The 14989-nt window shown below is 39.9% G+C and overlaps 1 protein-coding gene across 4 annotated transcripts in view; it reads left to right on the top strand.

The window, feature by feature from the left end:
• The window catches only part of clstn1 (calsyntenin 1), a 53817-nt gene extending 42537 nt beyond the window's left edge, over positions 1-11280 (top strand). For all 4 annotated transcript variants that reach the window (XM_050063940.1, XM_050063938.1, XM_050063941.1 and 1 more), the window contains 5 exons: positions 349-519; positions 886-1031; positions 1205-1340; positions 3046-3230; positions 6709-11280. In XM_050063940.1, the coding sequence (XP_049919897.1) occupies positions 349-519; positions 886-1031; positions 1205-1340; positions 3046-3230; positions 6709-6903 (833 nt within the window). In that variant the 3' untranslated portion in view covers positions 6904-11280. The remainder of the gene's footprint in view (positions 1-348; positions 520-885; positions 1032-1204; positions 1341-3045; positions 3231-6708) is intronic.
• The last annotated feature ends 3709 nt before the right edge of the window (positions 11281-14989 follow it).

Raw genomic sequence — 14989 nt, 5'->3', positions numbered from 1 at the left:
TAGATTTGTGTAGCCCACTCCTCAGCTCTGCTTGAGGCCAGTGGCGTGAGGTACATTAGCTGCTGCTAGCATAATACATCCAAATGTCTGACCCAACTGTAAGCAGTTGTATTGTGGGTAATGTAGGCGACAAGTTCTGACAAGGAAGACGAATCCATGAAATATAAATATCTCTGGTTCTGCTGCTGTCCATCGTTAGTCCAACGTGTTATGAGAGCACAATGCTAAATAAGTGGAGTACTCTTTTAACACTAACGGCAAACTTGAATTACAGACCCAGGACAATAATAAATTTGAGAAGAGCCCAACAAGTCTTCATTCTAAATCTTTTCTCCATTGTTTATTCAGTCCAAGAGACGGTGGTGTCAGAGGAGATCATGCACAACCTGGACACATGTGAAGTGACTGTGGTGGGAGACGAGCTGGACGGGGAGCACGAGGGCCTGGAGGTGGACATGTCCCAGCTGCAGCAGCACGGCCTGGAGATGAGCTCCTCTAACCTGGGCCTCGTCATCACCGGTAAAGATCACAAAGCTGCCAGAACTAGCACATCGTGGTGATATGACGGCAAAAAATATCTGCTTGACACAAGAAGTAAAGTCTTTGAAATCTGTTTAATAGATGCCTCGCAGGTAAACAATAAAAAAAATATGGAACCATATATAATGTGCATGTGTAAGTATTTAAAGTTTAGGCACACTCAAACTGTGAACCAGTGTGATTTGAAGTCAGAGTTACCACTGTCTCTCAGGGTATCTTTTCTTTAAAGCAATATATTGCTGAATTTTTACAAACAGGTTATTCCACAACAATACTCTACTTTAACTTTTCAGGTGACTTTTTGCTCAAATTTCTCTGACGCAAGCTCCCCTCTGTGTGTTCCAGGTGTGAACACCATGGCCAACTACGAGCAGGTCCTGCATCTAATCCGTTACAAGAACTGGCACACTGAGGCTCTCTTTGACAGGAAATTCAAACTGGTCTGCTCCGAACTCAACGGTCGCTACATCAGCAATGACTTCAAGGTCGAGGTATGACTGAGCATTTGTCAGTTACATCACATAACAGTGACACATTCATGACAGAGGTGTGCAAGCAGTGGCTGTATGTTAACTGAAACATTCCTTTGTATCCTCACAGTACATTTAGCTAAAATGGAGAGAGCGTTTTGTCACAATGTGTTTCTGTGTTTTATACTTTTCAGGTAAATGTAATCCACACAGCCAATCCTGTGGAGCATGCCAACAACGCCATGGTGCAGCCCAACTTCATCAACCCTGTACATCATGCCTCTGTAGATCTGTCCGGTCACAACCTGGTCAACGCTCACCAGGCCTCAGGTACCGCAGCATGTGATACTTTTTTGAAATAATACACAATGTGTCTTTTTTTGTCCTTTGCATCATACAAACCAGGACTGTGTACACTATTTTTTTTATTTTACATCTACTTAAGTATATCTTCACAACTAGCAGTGTTAAAGGACAGAAATACAAAGAATGAATTTCAGTTTCAGTTTCAGAGATTTACATTTTGCCTAAAAACAAACTTTCAGGCATCATAATATATAATCTCTCTATGAACAGTGATTTGACTTTGCGCCTGCCGAAACTTCACAATTGCCACAGTTGGTAACTTTTTTTGAAAAGAACTTCTTGTCATATTTGACAGATACCTATCAATCGATTTTCTGTAAAACACATATCCTCTTCAGGGTCATGGGGCAACTGAAGCCTATCCGAGCTGACATTGGGTGAGAGGCAGGGTACACCCTGGCGTGCCAGACTATCATAAAGCTGACACATAGAGACAGGCAACCATTCATGCTCACACCTACGGGCAATCTACAGTCACCAGTTATCCTAACCTGCACATCTTTGGACGGGAGGAAGCCAGAGAACCTAGAGAAAACCTACGAGGAGCCAGGAGAACTTTTGCAAAGAACCAGGAGTACACGCAAACACACAGAAGGACCCCAGCTGGCCAGCAGGGTTTGAACCTGGAACTGTTTTGCTGTGTGATGACAGTGCTAACCACTGCACCATCATGCTGCCCATGGGACAGATAATCTGTAGCCCCCTCGTAACACTTCTAATGGCTTTTGCACATGACTGAAAACAACCAGTCAAAGCCAAAGAGTCTCTAATGTAGCTATCAATCATGTCGGTCACTGCTTTTGAGCTGTGGTAAAACTGTCAAACTAGGCAGCGCTGATCAAACATGAATCAAGATTGTTTACTGCTATGCCTATTTCTCACCTCAGATGTTTTCAGAAATATTTAGTGTACTGTTTAGCTGTAAATTGAGAGAGTTTGTGAGCCAGTGCTGCCTTGTTTGACAGTTTGACCACAGTTCAGGAGCTTTGATTGACAGCTGCATGAGCGACTCCTCAGCTTTGGTCATTTTTCATGCAAATGCCATCAAAAGCAATACGAGAAGTGACATCTTCAGCAAATATTAAAAAAGTAACCAACTGCAGCTTTGATGCCAAGCGTCAAAATCAACCCAGTAATCTGTTGTTGCTGTAGAAAAAATATTCGGCCTCTGGTGTGAAACGCATTGCTGAGGTTGGATTACAATCTATTAACCAGAAGTAGGACACGTACGAAACGCTGGGTGTTCGCCCATTTTATTTTTTTTTAATGGCACAAGTGCTGTCTGTGACATCTGTACAGGCGGTGGTCTTAACACAAACCTTTTATTTCCTGGCTTTAGTAATCCTCTGGGCTGTCAGGCTCACTAAGCCTGCCACGCAAAAGAAAGGGCCTTTCTGCTAATATGGGGCAAAGCGGAACAGAGGGAGACAGGCAAAGCTATTTAAAGAAAGACGCACACCTAGAGCTGCCGAAAGCATCTGCAGTTTACTAAGAAACCATTAAAATCAGCGCTGGCACACCATGAAACTACAGCCCTTGAAATGCCCTCAGACAGACGTGGATGCTTTGTCTCCTCACATAAAACTGTAAAATGTTTTTTATGTGCAGATTAAATATAGTTTATGTCTAACCTGTAATTTTGTGTTTGTGTGTTTGTGCTTTGTCACAGTTGTTCCCAGCGCTGCCACCATTGTCATCGTGGTGTGCGTCAGCTTTTTAGTGTTTATGATCATCCTGGGCGTGTTCCGCATCCGAGCCGCACACCAGCGAACCATGAGGGACCAGGAGAACGGCAAAGAGAACGAGATGGACTGGGATGACTCAGCTCTCACCATCACCGTTAACCCCATGGAGGTAAACGCACACAGCGTGTCTGCTGGGAGGCAAAATGGGTGAACATTTTTCTGGTGATTAGCCAGTGAAAAGCTGAACAGAATTTCACTTCTCAACAAAACGTGGTGGGGTTGCAGCCCAGACAGCTTTTCACCTGCTAATGCTGTCTGGGTGATGCTGTGACTGTGGCCTAGTTTCATCCGAGCTTGCGTGATTGACAGCCCTTTGGGGACGGGGGAAGAGACTTTGTTATAGATATTTATGAAGTGTTACCTCGCTAATTAAGATAAAAGAGTTGGATATCAGTAGTTGGATTATTCAGTGCAACCAGTTGGTCTTGTGAATATTTAGAGGAGTTTTCATGTCCCAGCCAATAAAGTCTCACCAATATTTTTGTCTTCCAAAAGTCTTCAGTGAAAGTTTCGAATCAGTGAGTCAGCTTGTGGGCAGGATTTAATATTTGTACAGGGGAATCGTGCCTTTTCGAGTCATATATGGGCTTGCAGCTAATTTATATTTATCTATTGTTGCTGATAGTAACAATAATCCAGCGATTAATGCCTGCCATACACCCCCACTAGTCGTTCCTCCTTTTCCACAGTACGAGAGAAACGAGACTTGTTCATGTTCTTGCGCCTCCCCAGAGTTTTCCCCATTTTTACTGTCTACCCAGTTTGCGTCTTCTTGTTTCGTGCAGGAGAAAGCTCAGCTATTCTTCACTATTTGCATGAGCTATATCTAAAATCTTAGAACCATTTAACATGTTTGACTTTATCACAACATCATGACGAGAAAAACACTGACTTAAGCCAGCTTGGACTGAGTTTTATGACCACGTTTCAGCAAACATTCGAGATTAGTGGTGGGAAAGTCTCATGATTTTTATTCTGACGCTGGGAATTTGTCTGTGACAGTGAAACCACTTGAAAAGTAATTTGTTGCAAGGCTGGCATAACTAATCTTAAAGTATCTGAGCACCAGTTTGACAGGCAGTGTTTTACTTCCATTACTAGTGGAAAGTTTCAGGCCTGTGTCACCTCTGAACGCACTCAGCAGTAGTCAGTATTGTGCCCTGGTGCACCTGTAGCCACACCCAACACAGTGTCCTGGTGTACATCTGTATATCACTGCAGCAAGGTTAAAAGTTAAATCCCTGGAAGTCGCTGAAAAGGAGATTTTAGGTGGATGTTTGGATGGTGGATGTGCTACTGTATTTTCATTTTAAGAATTGCTGCTGCAGTATTCGGCCAAAGTAGTCGGCCAAAATCACATCACGAGTTAGAGCAGAGAAGAGCTTCACTTCTGTATTTAGTGAGCCCTCCTAGATTTGTACAAATGTGGTCCAGATTAAACTCTGTTGTGGGAAATGGACGGCAACAGTGATGAAGTAGTGAAATACAAACGGTCTCTCGTATAGCGTTCAGTGAGAACCCAGAAAGGCTGAATTCAGAATTGGATCTTTTGTTTCTTTTGTCCTGAACATCACAAACCAGTCGGATGGGTTAACATGAGTGTGCTATGTGCAGCTCATGTTGTTACATGATATTTCAGTTTGGAAGCTTAAATTTAAAGTGGCCATCCACTGTAGCTGGGCTATACGGTGTAAATCATTACCACAATATTGATTAAGATATTTTCTGATATCAGTTTGTATCATGATAAAGTCAAATGTAAACAGAATCACAAACAAGGCAATTGGCTATGTTCCGCAGTTTTGTATTAAGTGAGACCAAACTCATGTTTGCTTTAAGATATTTAGGGCATTTATGTTTTAATTAGACAGCTGGTAGTACAGAGATGACAGGAAATGAGGAGAGAGAGAGAGGTAGGGAATGATGAGTGGGTCATGCCCTAAATGAAACTAAAATTTAAATAGTTTGTAGTACTGTTTTTAGACGTGTTACCTTTTAAAACAGACATTTGTAGAATAATTAACACAAATGCACTGGGATAAAAATGCAAAACACTCAGACACTCAAAATGGTTTTTACACTGCCAGAAGACTGCATTTGGTATTTTACTCCCAATAAAACCTTGAACACAGGGTTTTACTATTTTGAATAAAAGAACTTACTTACTCACCTTTTCAAGAATTACCCATCTGAAGCCTCATTCAGCATGAGACTATTATTACCTGGGGACCTCAGGTAATTTGTAATAATTGTGGAGGCCATCTGTGATCTTAATCACATATGAATCTGCCATATCCGCAGTTTGTCTAAAAGAATTTCACTGCAAAATTACTGCCTTTATTTCACCATATACGTAGGTCATTGGATAACATTAGTCCCCAGCAAATCAGCATTTCTGTGATTTGAAATCATGTTCAGGTTTTTTTTTTTTTTCTCTGCGCCTTTTTTTTTAGGGTTCCTGCAGATCCTTAAAAAGTCTTGAAATGCATGAATTTATTAATCCAAGAATAAAGCCTTAACTAGGATGAAGATGCCTTGAATCAGTCTTTCAAAAGTCTTAAGAATGCTCAGACATGCAACGTTGGACTTTATGAATCATGTTTTTGTTTTTTTTGTTTTTTGGACATTGCATTGTAAATTTTCAAAATAATTGGTCACGTCTATTTAAACAAAAAAGACAGAAAAAGAAATCACCAAATGCCTTTCACATTAACATCACACAGATCAGGATAGCAGAACCAGCAACACTGTGCTCAGAGCAGAGGATCCACTGTCTGCTAACCAGCTGTCACTGTACCCTGGACGGCATGGGGAAGAGCAAATTCAATAAAAATTGGCTATTTAACCAAGATTTCGCGGCTTGGCAGGCCGTTACAAGTCAATACACATGAGGCTCAGTGTATTTTTATTTTTAAGTTTTTCAATCCCAGCACAATGGGAATCAAGGCAGTGGAATACCACATGCAAGGTGAGAGACACAAAATCACTAACAAACACCAGATATTTAACGGTTCTGTTCTACTGTTGTCTCCGCCACAAGACAGAAAAGTTCTGTTTTATCTTACAATAAACATTTGGACAAAATTCTCCCTTATCCTAAGTAATTTATGTTTTTTTGTCTTAAATTTCATTCCAAGAGGGATTGAAAAAGTTTCAAATCTAACTTGCTCAAGCTGTAGGAACACTGTCTTTTCTGCATCTTTGCCAGTGGAGTGTCATGTTCGCTACATTGGCAATTAAAAAATGAAAGTATTGAGAGCATTTTGAGTGCAGGAGGCTCGTTTTGCTACGGAGGATGTGAGTAAGAAAGTAAGTATTAGTAAAATACAGTATCCTGTGTGAATACGCTGCACAAAACACAGATGTGTGGGGGTAATGTCTAATTCACATGAGGTCCCCTGGTAATACTGGTCCAGAGCAAATAGGGCTTAAGAAGAATTTGTAGCAGGATGTCAAGATGTGCGTGTCACTTAATACAAAGTCAGCAGGTTTTGGTTTAAAAACGGGGGAAGCTCTACACGTGCAGGAGCAGTTTAGATCCCTCAGTAACAACCCCTCCCTCTCTCCCCCTCTGTCTGTTAACGCAGACATACGAGGACCAGCACAGCAGCGAGGAGGAGGAGGAAGAGGAGGAGGAGAGCGAGGATGGAGAGGAGGAAGATGACATCACGAGCGCTGAGTCAGAGAGCAGCGAAGACGAGGAGGGCGGAGAGCCGGAGGACCAGCAGGGGGCCAGCAGACAGCAGCAGCTGGAGTGGGACGACTCCACCCTCACCTACTAAAGCAGCACACACACACTCACATATAATACTCAACACTAGCTCACACACACACACACACACACACACCACCAACTCACACTCAGATCCTCACTGCTTCACACACACACACACACACACACGCCCACCCCCCTACAGTTTCATGTCCAAGGAGCCATGATGGAAAAAAAAAAAAAAGGAAAAAAAAAAAAGCAAAACAAAAATTCCCTTCAGCGTATCTATGGTCAAGGCTTTCCTGTTGTTATCTTAGTGGTGGTACTCAGTGTAGTGTAGTCATCACCGGATTGCTGATTTTTACTGTTTATTTTTTTATTTATTATATTTTAATTCCCAGGAAGACTTGGCCTACATTTGTTTTGAACTGTGTGAGGAAGCCAACCCTGCACTTTTTGTTTTCTCTCAGACGTGAAGCTTTCAGACGGAGACGTTTTTTCCCCTGATGTATATTCTTTGCATAATGCTTTTAGATTTGTTTGCAGCTAATCTCACGTATAGCTTTGACTTGAGTTCTCTTGACTTGTAGTCCACAGTGAAACGAAACGATGCTTTTAACAAGTAGACCGCATTTTCTTTTTCTTTTTGTTTTTTGTTTTCTTCTTTTAGTGCATGAGGATATTTCAGAACGTCATATGTGTAGAGAAATAAATTGCTTTTTAAAGATTTTGTAAATATAAAGAAACCATGTAATTAGTCGATGTGTTAGTGAAGGCCTACTCAACGGGGTCCAATATCTAAAATGACGCAGTTCGTAATGTAGAATATTTGTGTCACACAGGCTGTAGCATGTCGCTAAATTTCCGCAAAAGCTGTTCCATCATGCTTGTACAAAAATGTCTGCTTCATGATGAGAAACCCAGGACTGTTCAGCGGAGGTTTCCATGACAAAGTGGTGTCCATTTTGTCTCTTTTTTTTTCTTTCTTTGCAAAGAGGAAAATCAATTCTGTTGCTTTCTCGTAGGCAGGACCTGTCGATGGTTTCAGCGTCATACATTGCTTTGCTTGCACAGGTGGCAACGCTCTACTTCAGGCGTCAGTGTATTTCATTCCCAGTAGATCTTACTGTTGTACAGAAGGGATTTTGTTTTTGTTCAGAGTAATCATATGAATATAGAGAAATGCTAATGCACAGTGCGGCGAGAAAGTTTGTGAACCCTTCAGAATTTTCTGTATTTCTGCGCAAATGTGACCGCAGTTGTGATCAGATTGTCATATAAGCCCTAAAAATACATGAAGAGAAAACAGTTAAAGAAATAACACACAAAAAATGCTTTTCGATTATAATATTGAGCAAACTTATGCAAATTTTAGCATAAATCCATCCATCCATCCTCTGGCCTTTAGCAAACTTGAGACAGGCAGCAAATGTTCTTCTTGCAGAAACCATTCCCGTTCAGTGTTTGTCTGATGGCAGATAAATGAACATTAGAACAGAAGAACACTTTTCGCATCTGTTTCGTGAGATGTAGGAGCGGGTCAAGTACATCAAAAGTCGCAAACAAACTCCCACACACTGTCTAACTTGCAAAAATATAATTATTTGTAATGTTTCAGAGCTGCACCTTCATCAGTCGCATAGTTTGTAACAATAAGAAAAATAAGGAGTGACCGTGAGTGCAGACGATCATCACGACTCATGAAGACTGACGTTTGCTAACGCGAGAGAGGCCTGTAGATGTTACCAGGGGGTTCTCAGTGACCTCCTTTATCATTGCTCTTGGAGTGAGGACAAGCACGTTGAATTTCCTCCATGTGTACGCTATCAGACTGACAGTGGTTTGGTGGATTGGTGAAGGCCAAAGTCTTTTCCAGCCTGGTGACCATCAGCAACTTTTTTTGTCACGCTGCCGAAATCTCCTTCAGTTGAGGCGTGACGCACTTCCACAAACCTGTATGGTGAAGGCCAGAATTTGCTAGTGAAGACTACAGGTTTAGATTTTTTTAATAGGGCAAGGGCTGCTAAACTCACACTGGATTGTCCTCCCATTGATTAAAACAACTGACTCCAGTGCAATTTTGAATTAGCTGATAATCCTAGAGGCTCACGTACTTGTTCTAATGTTGCCAAATAAATAAATGAATGAGATTTTTTTTTGTTTCGTTTGTTAAACAGGGTCCTCTTTATTTAGTTTTAGGACTTGAATGAAGATCTGATCACATTATATGTCACATTTATGCAGAAATACAGAAAACTCTAAAGGCTTCACAAACTGTCCAGCAGCACTGTGCAGGCTGACATTTCGTGTGGAACGGTACAAACACTCGGCCAGCAGGTACTGTAGTGCTGTTGATCTTGAAATATGGGCACTAACGTTTCTGCCAGTGTGTGTGGACAAGTGGAGAGATTTCCTCAGCAGCTTTAAAAGCCTTTTCGTCCGTATCGCGGCCCTGCTATGCTGACAAAAGTAGGCAGGAAAAAACCCTTCAAACTACTGAAAGAGCAGATTTATGGCGGACAGAGCTTTAGTGGAGCCTGGCTGAATGGTGCAGTCGCTGGCATTGTTTTTGGGGGAGAGGAATTAAATGAAAGTACTTTTCAGGATTGCTTTGTTGCAAGTTTATTTTCCATGGCACGGCTATTTAACCTGAAATAATAAAACATATATTGGATGCATTTTCAAACTGGTTTCCTATTGCAAAATATAGTAGTTGCAGGAATTACAGCTGCATAGTTCACAAAAGGAAAACACTTTCAAAATGAATCTTCTTGTTCGAATCTTAAAATGAAATATTTTTTTTGCCATAGACCACTAGATTTTATTGTACATGGAACTGTACTGTAGAGTTGTTCTAAGATGTTTGTTTACATTTGGTAAACTTATTTTCCTTCTGGTATTAGTATAAAGCTTATTATACAATTGATTGGGAAAATGTGTCCAACCTCTATCTCCTCTCAGACACTGTTGTCCGTCACTGTTGTATATATCTTTCACAGAAACCAGACACAAACGTACCTTCACACTTAACTACTTAGTGTTTGTCTCATGTTTTTGGTTACCAAGTTAAACCTGCGTTAATTAAAGTAGATCAGAGAATGCGGCATTATCGGGATTAGAAACATTGGTGTTTTGAGTCTCATATTTTGCATGCAAATCTATTTTCAGAGGCCAAAATTAAATTCAGAAACACATTCAAGAGACAGTTTCCAGGCTGCTTTTGAGGGTTTGAGTTGTGTATTTGTTCGCTTCAATTAATTTATAATTTTAAGAGGGCTGTGGTGGAAACGTAGAGAACAGTCTCCCCTCCATGATGACTTGGACTTTTTAATAAAAAAAGGGGGCCAGGTCTGAGCCGGCTGAGATGGGAGTGCCTTTTTCCGATCATAGCGCAATTAGCAGGTCTAACAAAGAAAAATAAATAAACACTCATCCGTGCTCTTTTATTTGTGGCAATCTTTGTTTGTTTCTTTGTATTTGTTTAATGCTAGGTTTCTTACAGAGCTGGGGATTACATTTTGTTTCAGTTTGTTGTAACAGTAGTCCACTGCTAGTTTTATTAAAAGTGAAGAAAAAAAAAAAACGTTTTACATAGATGTCATGTGTCCATGTTGATGTGTAGAGGAAGTAGATCCATATTGTCTCTTCTATAGATATTGTACTAAATCATTGACGGAATTCACCTTTAAAAAGATGTACAGTACATTATGAAATTGCTTTGGCAGCATACATGGGTATACTGTTAACTGAGCTATTTGTGTATAGTGGAAGGTAACTTTGAACAGTGTCCTATTGCCTGAGTTATTGGGAAATGATTTTTGAGGGCAGCATGAAATTCACAAGAACCAGAGTAAAAAGCCTGTCGGAGTTCTCCGTTTCATTAACGTCAAACACTAAATGTCCACGTTTCATCTGCAGTTTTAAAGTATAATACCATGGGTCACCGATATGTGCACGCTGACTCTTGCGTCAAGTCTCCACAGTGACTCCACCATCTCCAGTTTTCTGGGTTTAATGCTTTCTGATCAGCCCCCCTGAGCTAAGTGTACGTTGGTTGAATTGAATGTCACTGCCTAACAAACTGAAATGCAGCCATACTGTAATAACACTAAGATTTAAGGGGAATTTACTTTGCATGAACCACAAGTTTGTGTACGTTCCATGTGGGGTTGTGAGACCGGAGTGAGAAAGGAGACGTGACACACTACTGATTCTCAGATCGTCTGTTTCACACGTCCACAACACTCCAGATATATATATTTTTTTTCTTTTATTTTTCTTTTCAAAATGTGCTCAAAATGGGAGGTGACGATGTTTTTCGGAAGGTTTGAATGCTTCCTTTGTGCTTGTTGGAGCTGCTCTCACTTTTCTACCAATTGGAAGGCAAATTGTAGTGAAGTTGATGCTTGCTCGTAAACAAAATAAAGGATGATGAGATGGGGTATAACTTCTGTCTGCTCTTGTTTTTCTTCAGTCATCACTCGCACTGAGTATCACCAGTGCAGACTTGGTGCAGGTGGCAGCACACACCCTGAGCGGTGCTGCTGAAAGTGTTTTAAATCTTGAGCACTGGCGTCCTCTGGTGCTGAAAATGAGACTATCAAACAGCCCAAAAGTAAAAGATGAAACAGAATTCACAAACAGATCAAATGAGTACATAAAACAAACACCATTGATTTTTTTACTCACAAACAAGGCTTCAAAGCTCAATATCAGTTATGACTGATGATGTAAACATCTTGACATTAAAGACAGTTCACCTTAAAATCAAAAATCCATATTCTTCCTCCTACCTGTGGTGTTATTTATCAGTTTGGATTGTTTTGATGTGAGTTGCAGAGTGTTGGAGATATCGGCCGTAGAGATCTCTGACTTCTCTCCAATGTAATGGAACTAAATAGCACTTGTGGTACTCAAAGTGCCAAATAATAAAGTCAACATCAATGTCTCTTTCCAGAAATCATGACGCGGTTACTCAAGATAATCCAAAGACCTTGTGAGCAGTTTCATATAGGAACTATTTTCTTCCTACTGAAATTCACCTGCAAATTGTATCACTGCACAGAAGGAGGCTCATGTTTGTGACAGTAATGTCATTTAACATTAGTAGAGTGCTGCAGAAATGAGTCCTAAAACTTGTAAATGAGTTAGCACTCCCAGTTCCCTCAAAGTCGGGGGGTTTTTGGTTAGATGCCTGAAATAATCTGTGGTTAACAACAAGGTCACAACAAGGTCTGTGGATTATTTTGAGTAACCGGATCATGATTTCATGAAAGAGACATTGATGTTGAGTTGGGGGGTTTTTTATGTATTTTTTGGCACTTTGAGCACCACAAGCCGAGTGCCATCTAGTTTCATTATACTGGAGGGAAGTCAGACATGTCTACGGTTGACATCTCCAACACTCTGCAACTCACACACAATCTAGATATATAAACAGCACTACAGGTAAGAGAAGAAATATGTATTTTTGATTTTGGGGTGAACTGTCCCTTTAAGTTCTAAATGGGTTCATATAGTCAAACTTAAAATATCAATAGATGTTGTAGCTGATTACTGCAAATGTCTAACTACAGTTGTCATGATTATAATGCTTGATAAAGCTTGAAAGAAACACCTGACAACATATAAATATCCATAACCTAACAAGGTGTCATGTCCATCTTCTCCAATGTGTCAACATCGTCTAGTTTACTCACCATTTTCAAGATGATCCTGTGATTCTTTCTAAAGTGAAAATTTGCTTTATGAAAAGCGCTCCAGTACACCTCGATCACGCTCATGTCTAGCGACTGCAGAGGTGTTACTTTATTTAATCCTGTTCATCCTTTTTTTATTTGTAACTCTGAGGCCTTTATCATTTCACAAAGTGAGGACGCCACAAACAACATCACAGGCTGCATCTGCTGCTGTAAAGTGCCCTCATGTTCATTAACTGCTGAACATCCACACAGACTATTAACCAAATTGAACCAAACTGAATGGCTCTCATGAGATGGAGGCTGAAACCACCACAAGACACTCGGCAACATTTGACAGATGGCGACTAATCCGCCCGGTGTATTTCTGATCATACTGCAGGCACACTGGTCAGACACTCATCTGATCATGCTTTCACAGTCCAGACTGGTGCTCATTTCACCTAGTTATGCATCTTAATACGATGTTTGCACTGCATGAATGTTTCCACACAGGCTAATGAAGAGTGTATTGTGTTGGGACAGAGAGATTTTAATCTGAGGAAGAGGCCACACTTGTGTACCTGTAACTGCACCTGCTCTGCTAGTTTCCATCTCTTCCTGTCAGAGAGCCAGGGGCCGATTATAAGACAATGGGCCCCTGGGGACAGATATGCAAAAGGCCCCACCACCTCTCCTACACAGGAGCAAGACACACACACACTTTATGATGTTTGCCTCTTTTGTTGTTGTTTAGCATGCCATTTGTTCTTATCCACCTTTTAGCTGTTTTGTGTCTCTGTGGTAATGTTGTGTTTCTCTCAGGTCATATTGTGTCATTTGGTCGTTTTGTGTTTCTTTGTGGTTGTCTTGCAGGTTCTTGTAGCTTCTTGTGCCTTCTTGTGGTCCTCTTGAGTTTTTTTCCTGGTTGGTGTGTGTTAATTCAAGTGACATTGTGCAGGTGAAGGCCAGGGGGGCCTCTGGACCTGTGCCCGGTTGGCCCATTCAGTAATCCATCCATGCAGAGAGCTGTGACTTGTTACTGCTGTCTCCCTTTTGTCAATATCATATTTTGCACGTTAATTATTTTAGATTTTTTCAACAATTATAAATCCTTTGTGTCTGACATACCTGTGATTCAGGTCCTCACTATCTCGACAGCTTGAATGTGGAGCTTAAGTAATGTCCAAACATACAGCTAGAGGGTCTAAAGACATGATATTCAGGAGGTCCTGAATACCTGGAGGTCATTCACCTGTTGTTCACAGGGTTTACTCTCTCTCTCTCTCTCTCTCTCTCTCTCTCTCTCTCTCTCTCTCTCTATATATATATATATATATATATATAATGTGTGTGTATATATGTATAATTATAATAATAATTATAATAATAATAATCTTTATTACGGACTCAAATGGTCCACACACACATACACACAACCATTATATACATTTAAAATACATCATTAAAAATAAAAAAATAATATAAAAATATATACTTTCATATAAGTAATTCATCACAGTTTGTTCAAAAAGATATCTCTATATCTATATCCATCTCTCTCTCGCTCTCTCTCTCGCTCTCTCTCTCTCTCTCTATATATATATATATATTCTATACTAAGATGGGTTTGTAGATATTTGGTAATTAATATTATAAACATATACAAGGGTTATTTTTGTGTGACAAAGTTAACTCTTTGAAACCTGGAGCAACATCACTTTTCTTGTGCTGCTTCCAGATGCCTTTCGCAGATATTTAAACCCTTGAACCCTGAGCATGTTGGTGCAATTTCTTACAAAACCATGGGGGAAAAGGCAATGAGCAACTTGGTAAGAAATGTTTCACAAATTGCACAAAAAAAAAGCTAGAGAAGAACTATATTCATTTTCATCATTATTATTTATTTAAAATAATGTTACAGAATTATTAGCTCTTTTCCCAGGTCATTTGTTTATTTGTTTGTTCTTAACTTTTTTTTCTCCGTCCCTCGTTTTTTTTTTTTTACTAATTTTCTTGTTTTTAATTAATTAAAACATTTTTTTTTATTTCTTTAGTGTTTAATTTTCTTTCTTTTTTACCAGTTTCTTGCTCATTTTTGGGGGGTAATTTTGGTGCTCATTGCCTTCTCCCCATGTTTTTGAAAGATGCCAAGCCAAATTGCTCAGGTTTTATAGGGTTAAATGGCAATAATAATGGTTTAAGGTATAGGTTTATCTATATAAGGAGGCTGTCTGTTTCATTTCACTCAACAAATTATGGAGACGGGGTGGGATTTAATACGTTTATACTTCCTCCCACTCCTTTTCAAATGTGTGAATCAAAGTAACTGTAGTAACTATATTAACAATTGCGTTTCATTAATTGTAAATATTACTTTCTTTCTGTATACGTGTTTGTATGTTCATCTTTTTTTTTTTTACATGTTCAAAATATCAGTATCAATGTATAGTTTGATTGCGTTGAAAACCCACACTG

Source organism: Epinephelus moara, chromosome 16 (assembly GCF_006386435.1).
Source record: "Epinephelus moara isolate mb chromosome 16, YSFRI_EMoa_1.0, whole genome shotgun sequence".
Lineage (NCBI taxonomy): Eukaryota > Metazoa > Chordata > Actinopteri > Perciformes > Serranidae > Epinephelus > Epinephelus moara.
The sequence above is the reverse complement of the archived record's forward strand: the minus strand, read 5'-3'. Positions and strand labels throughout refer to the sequence as shown.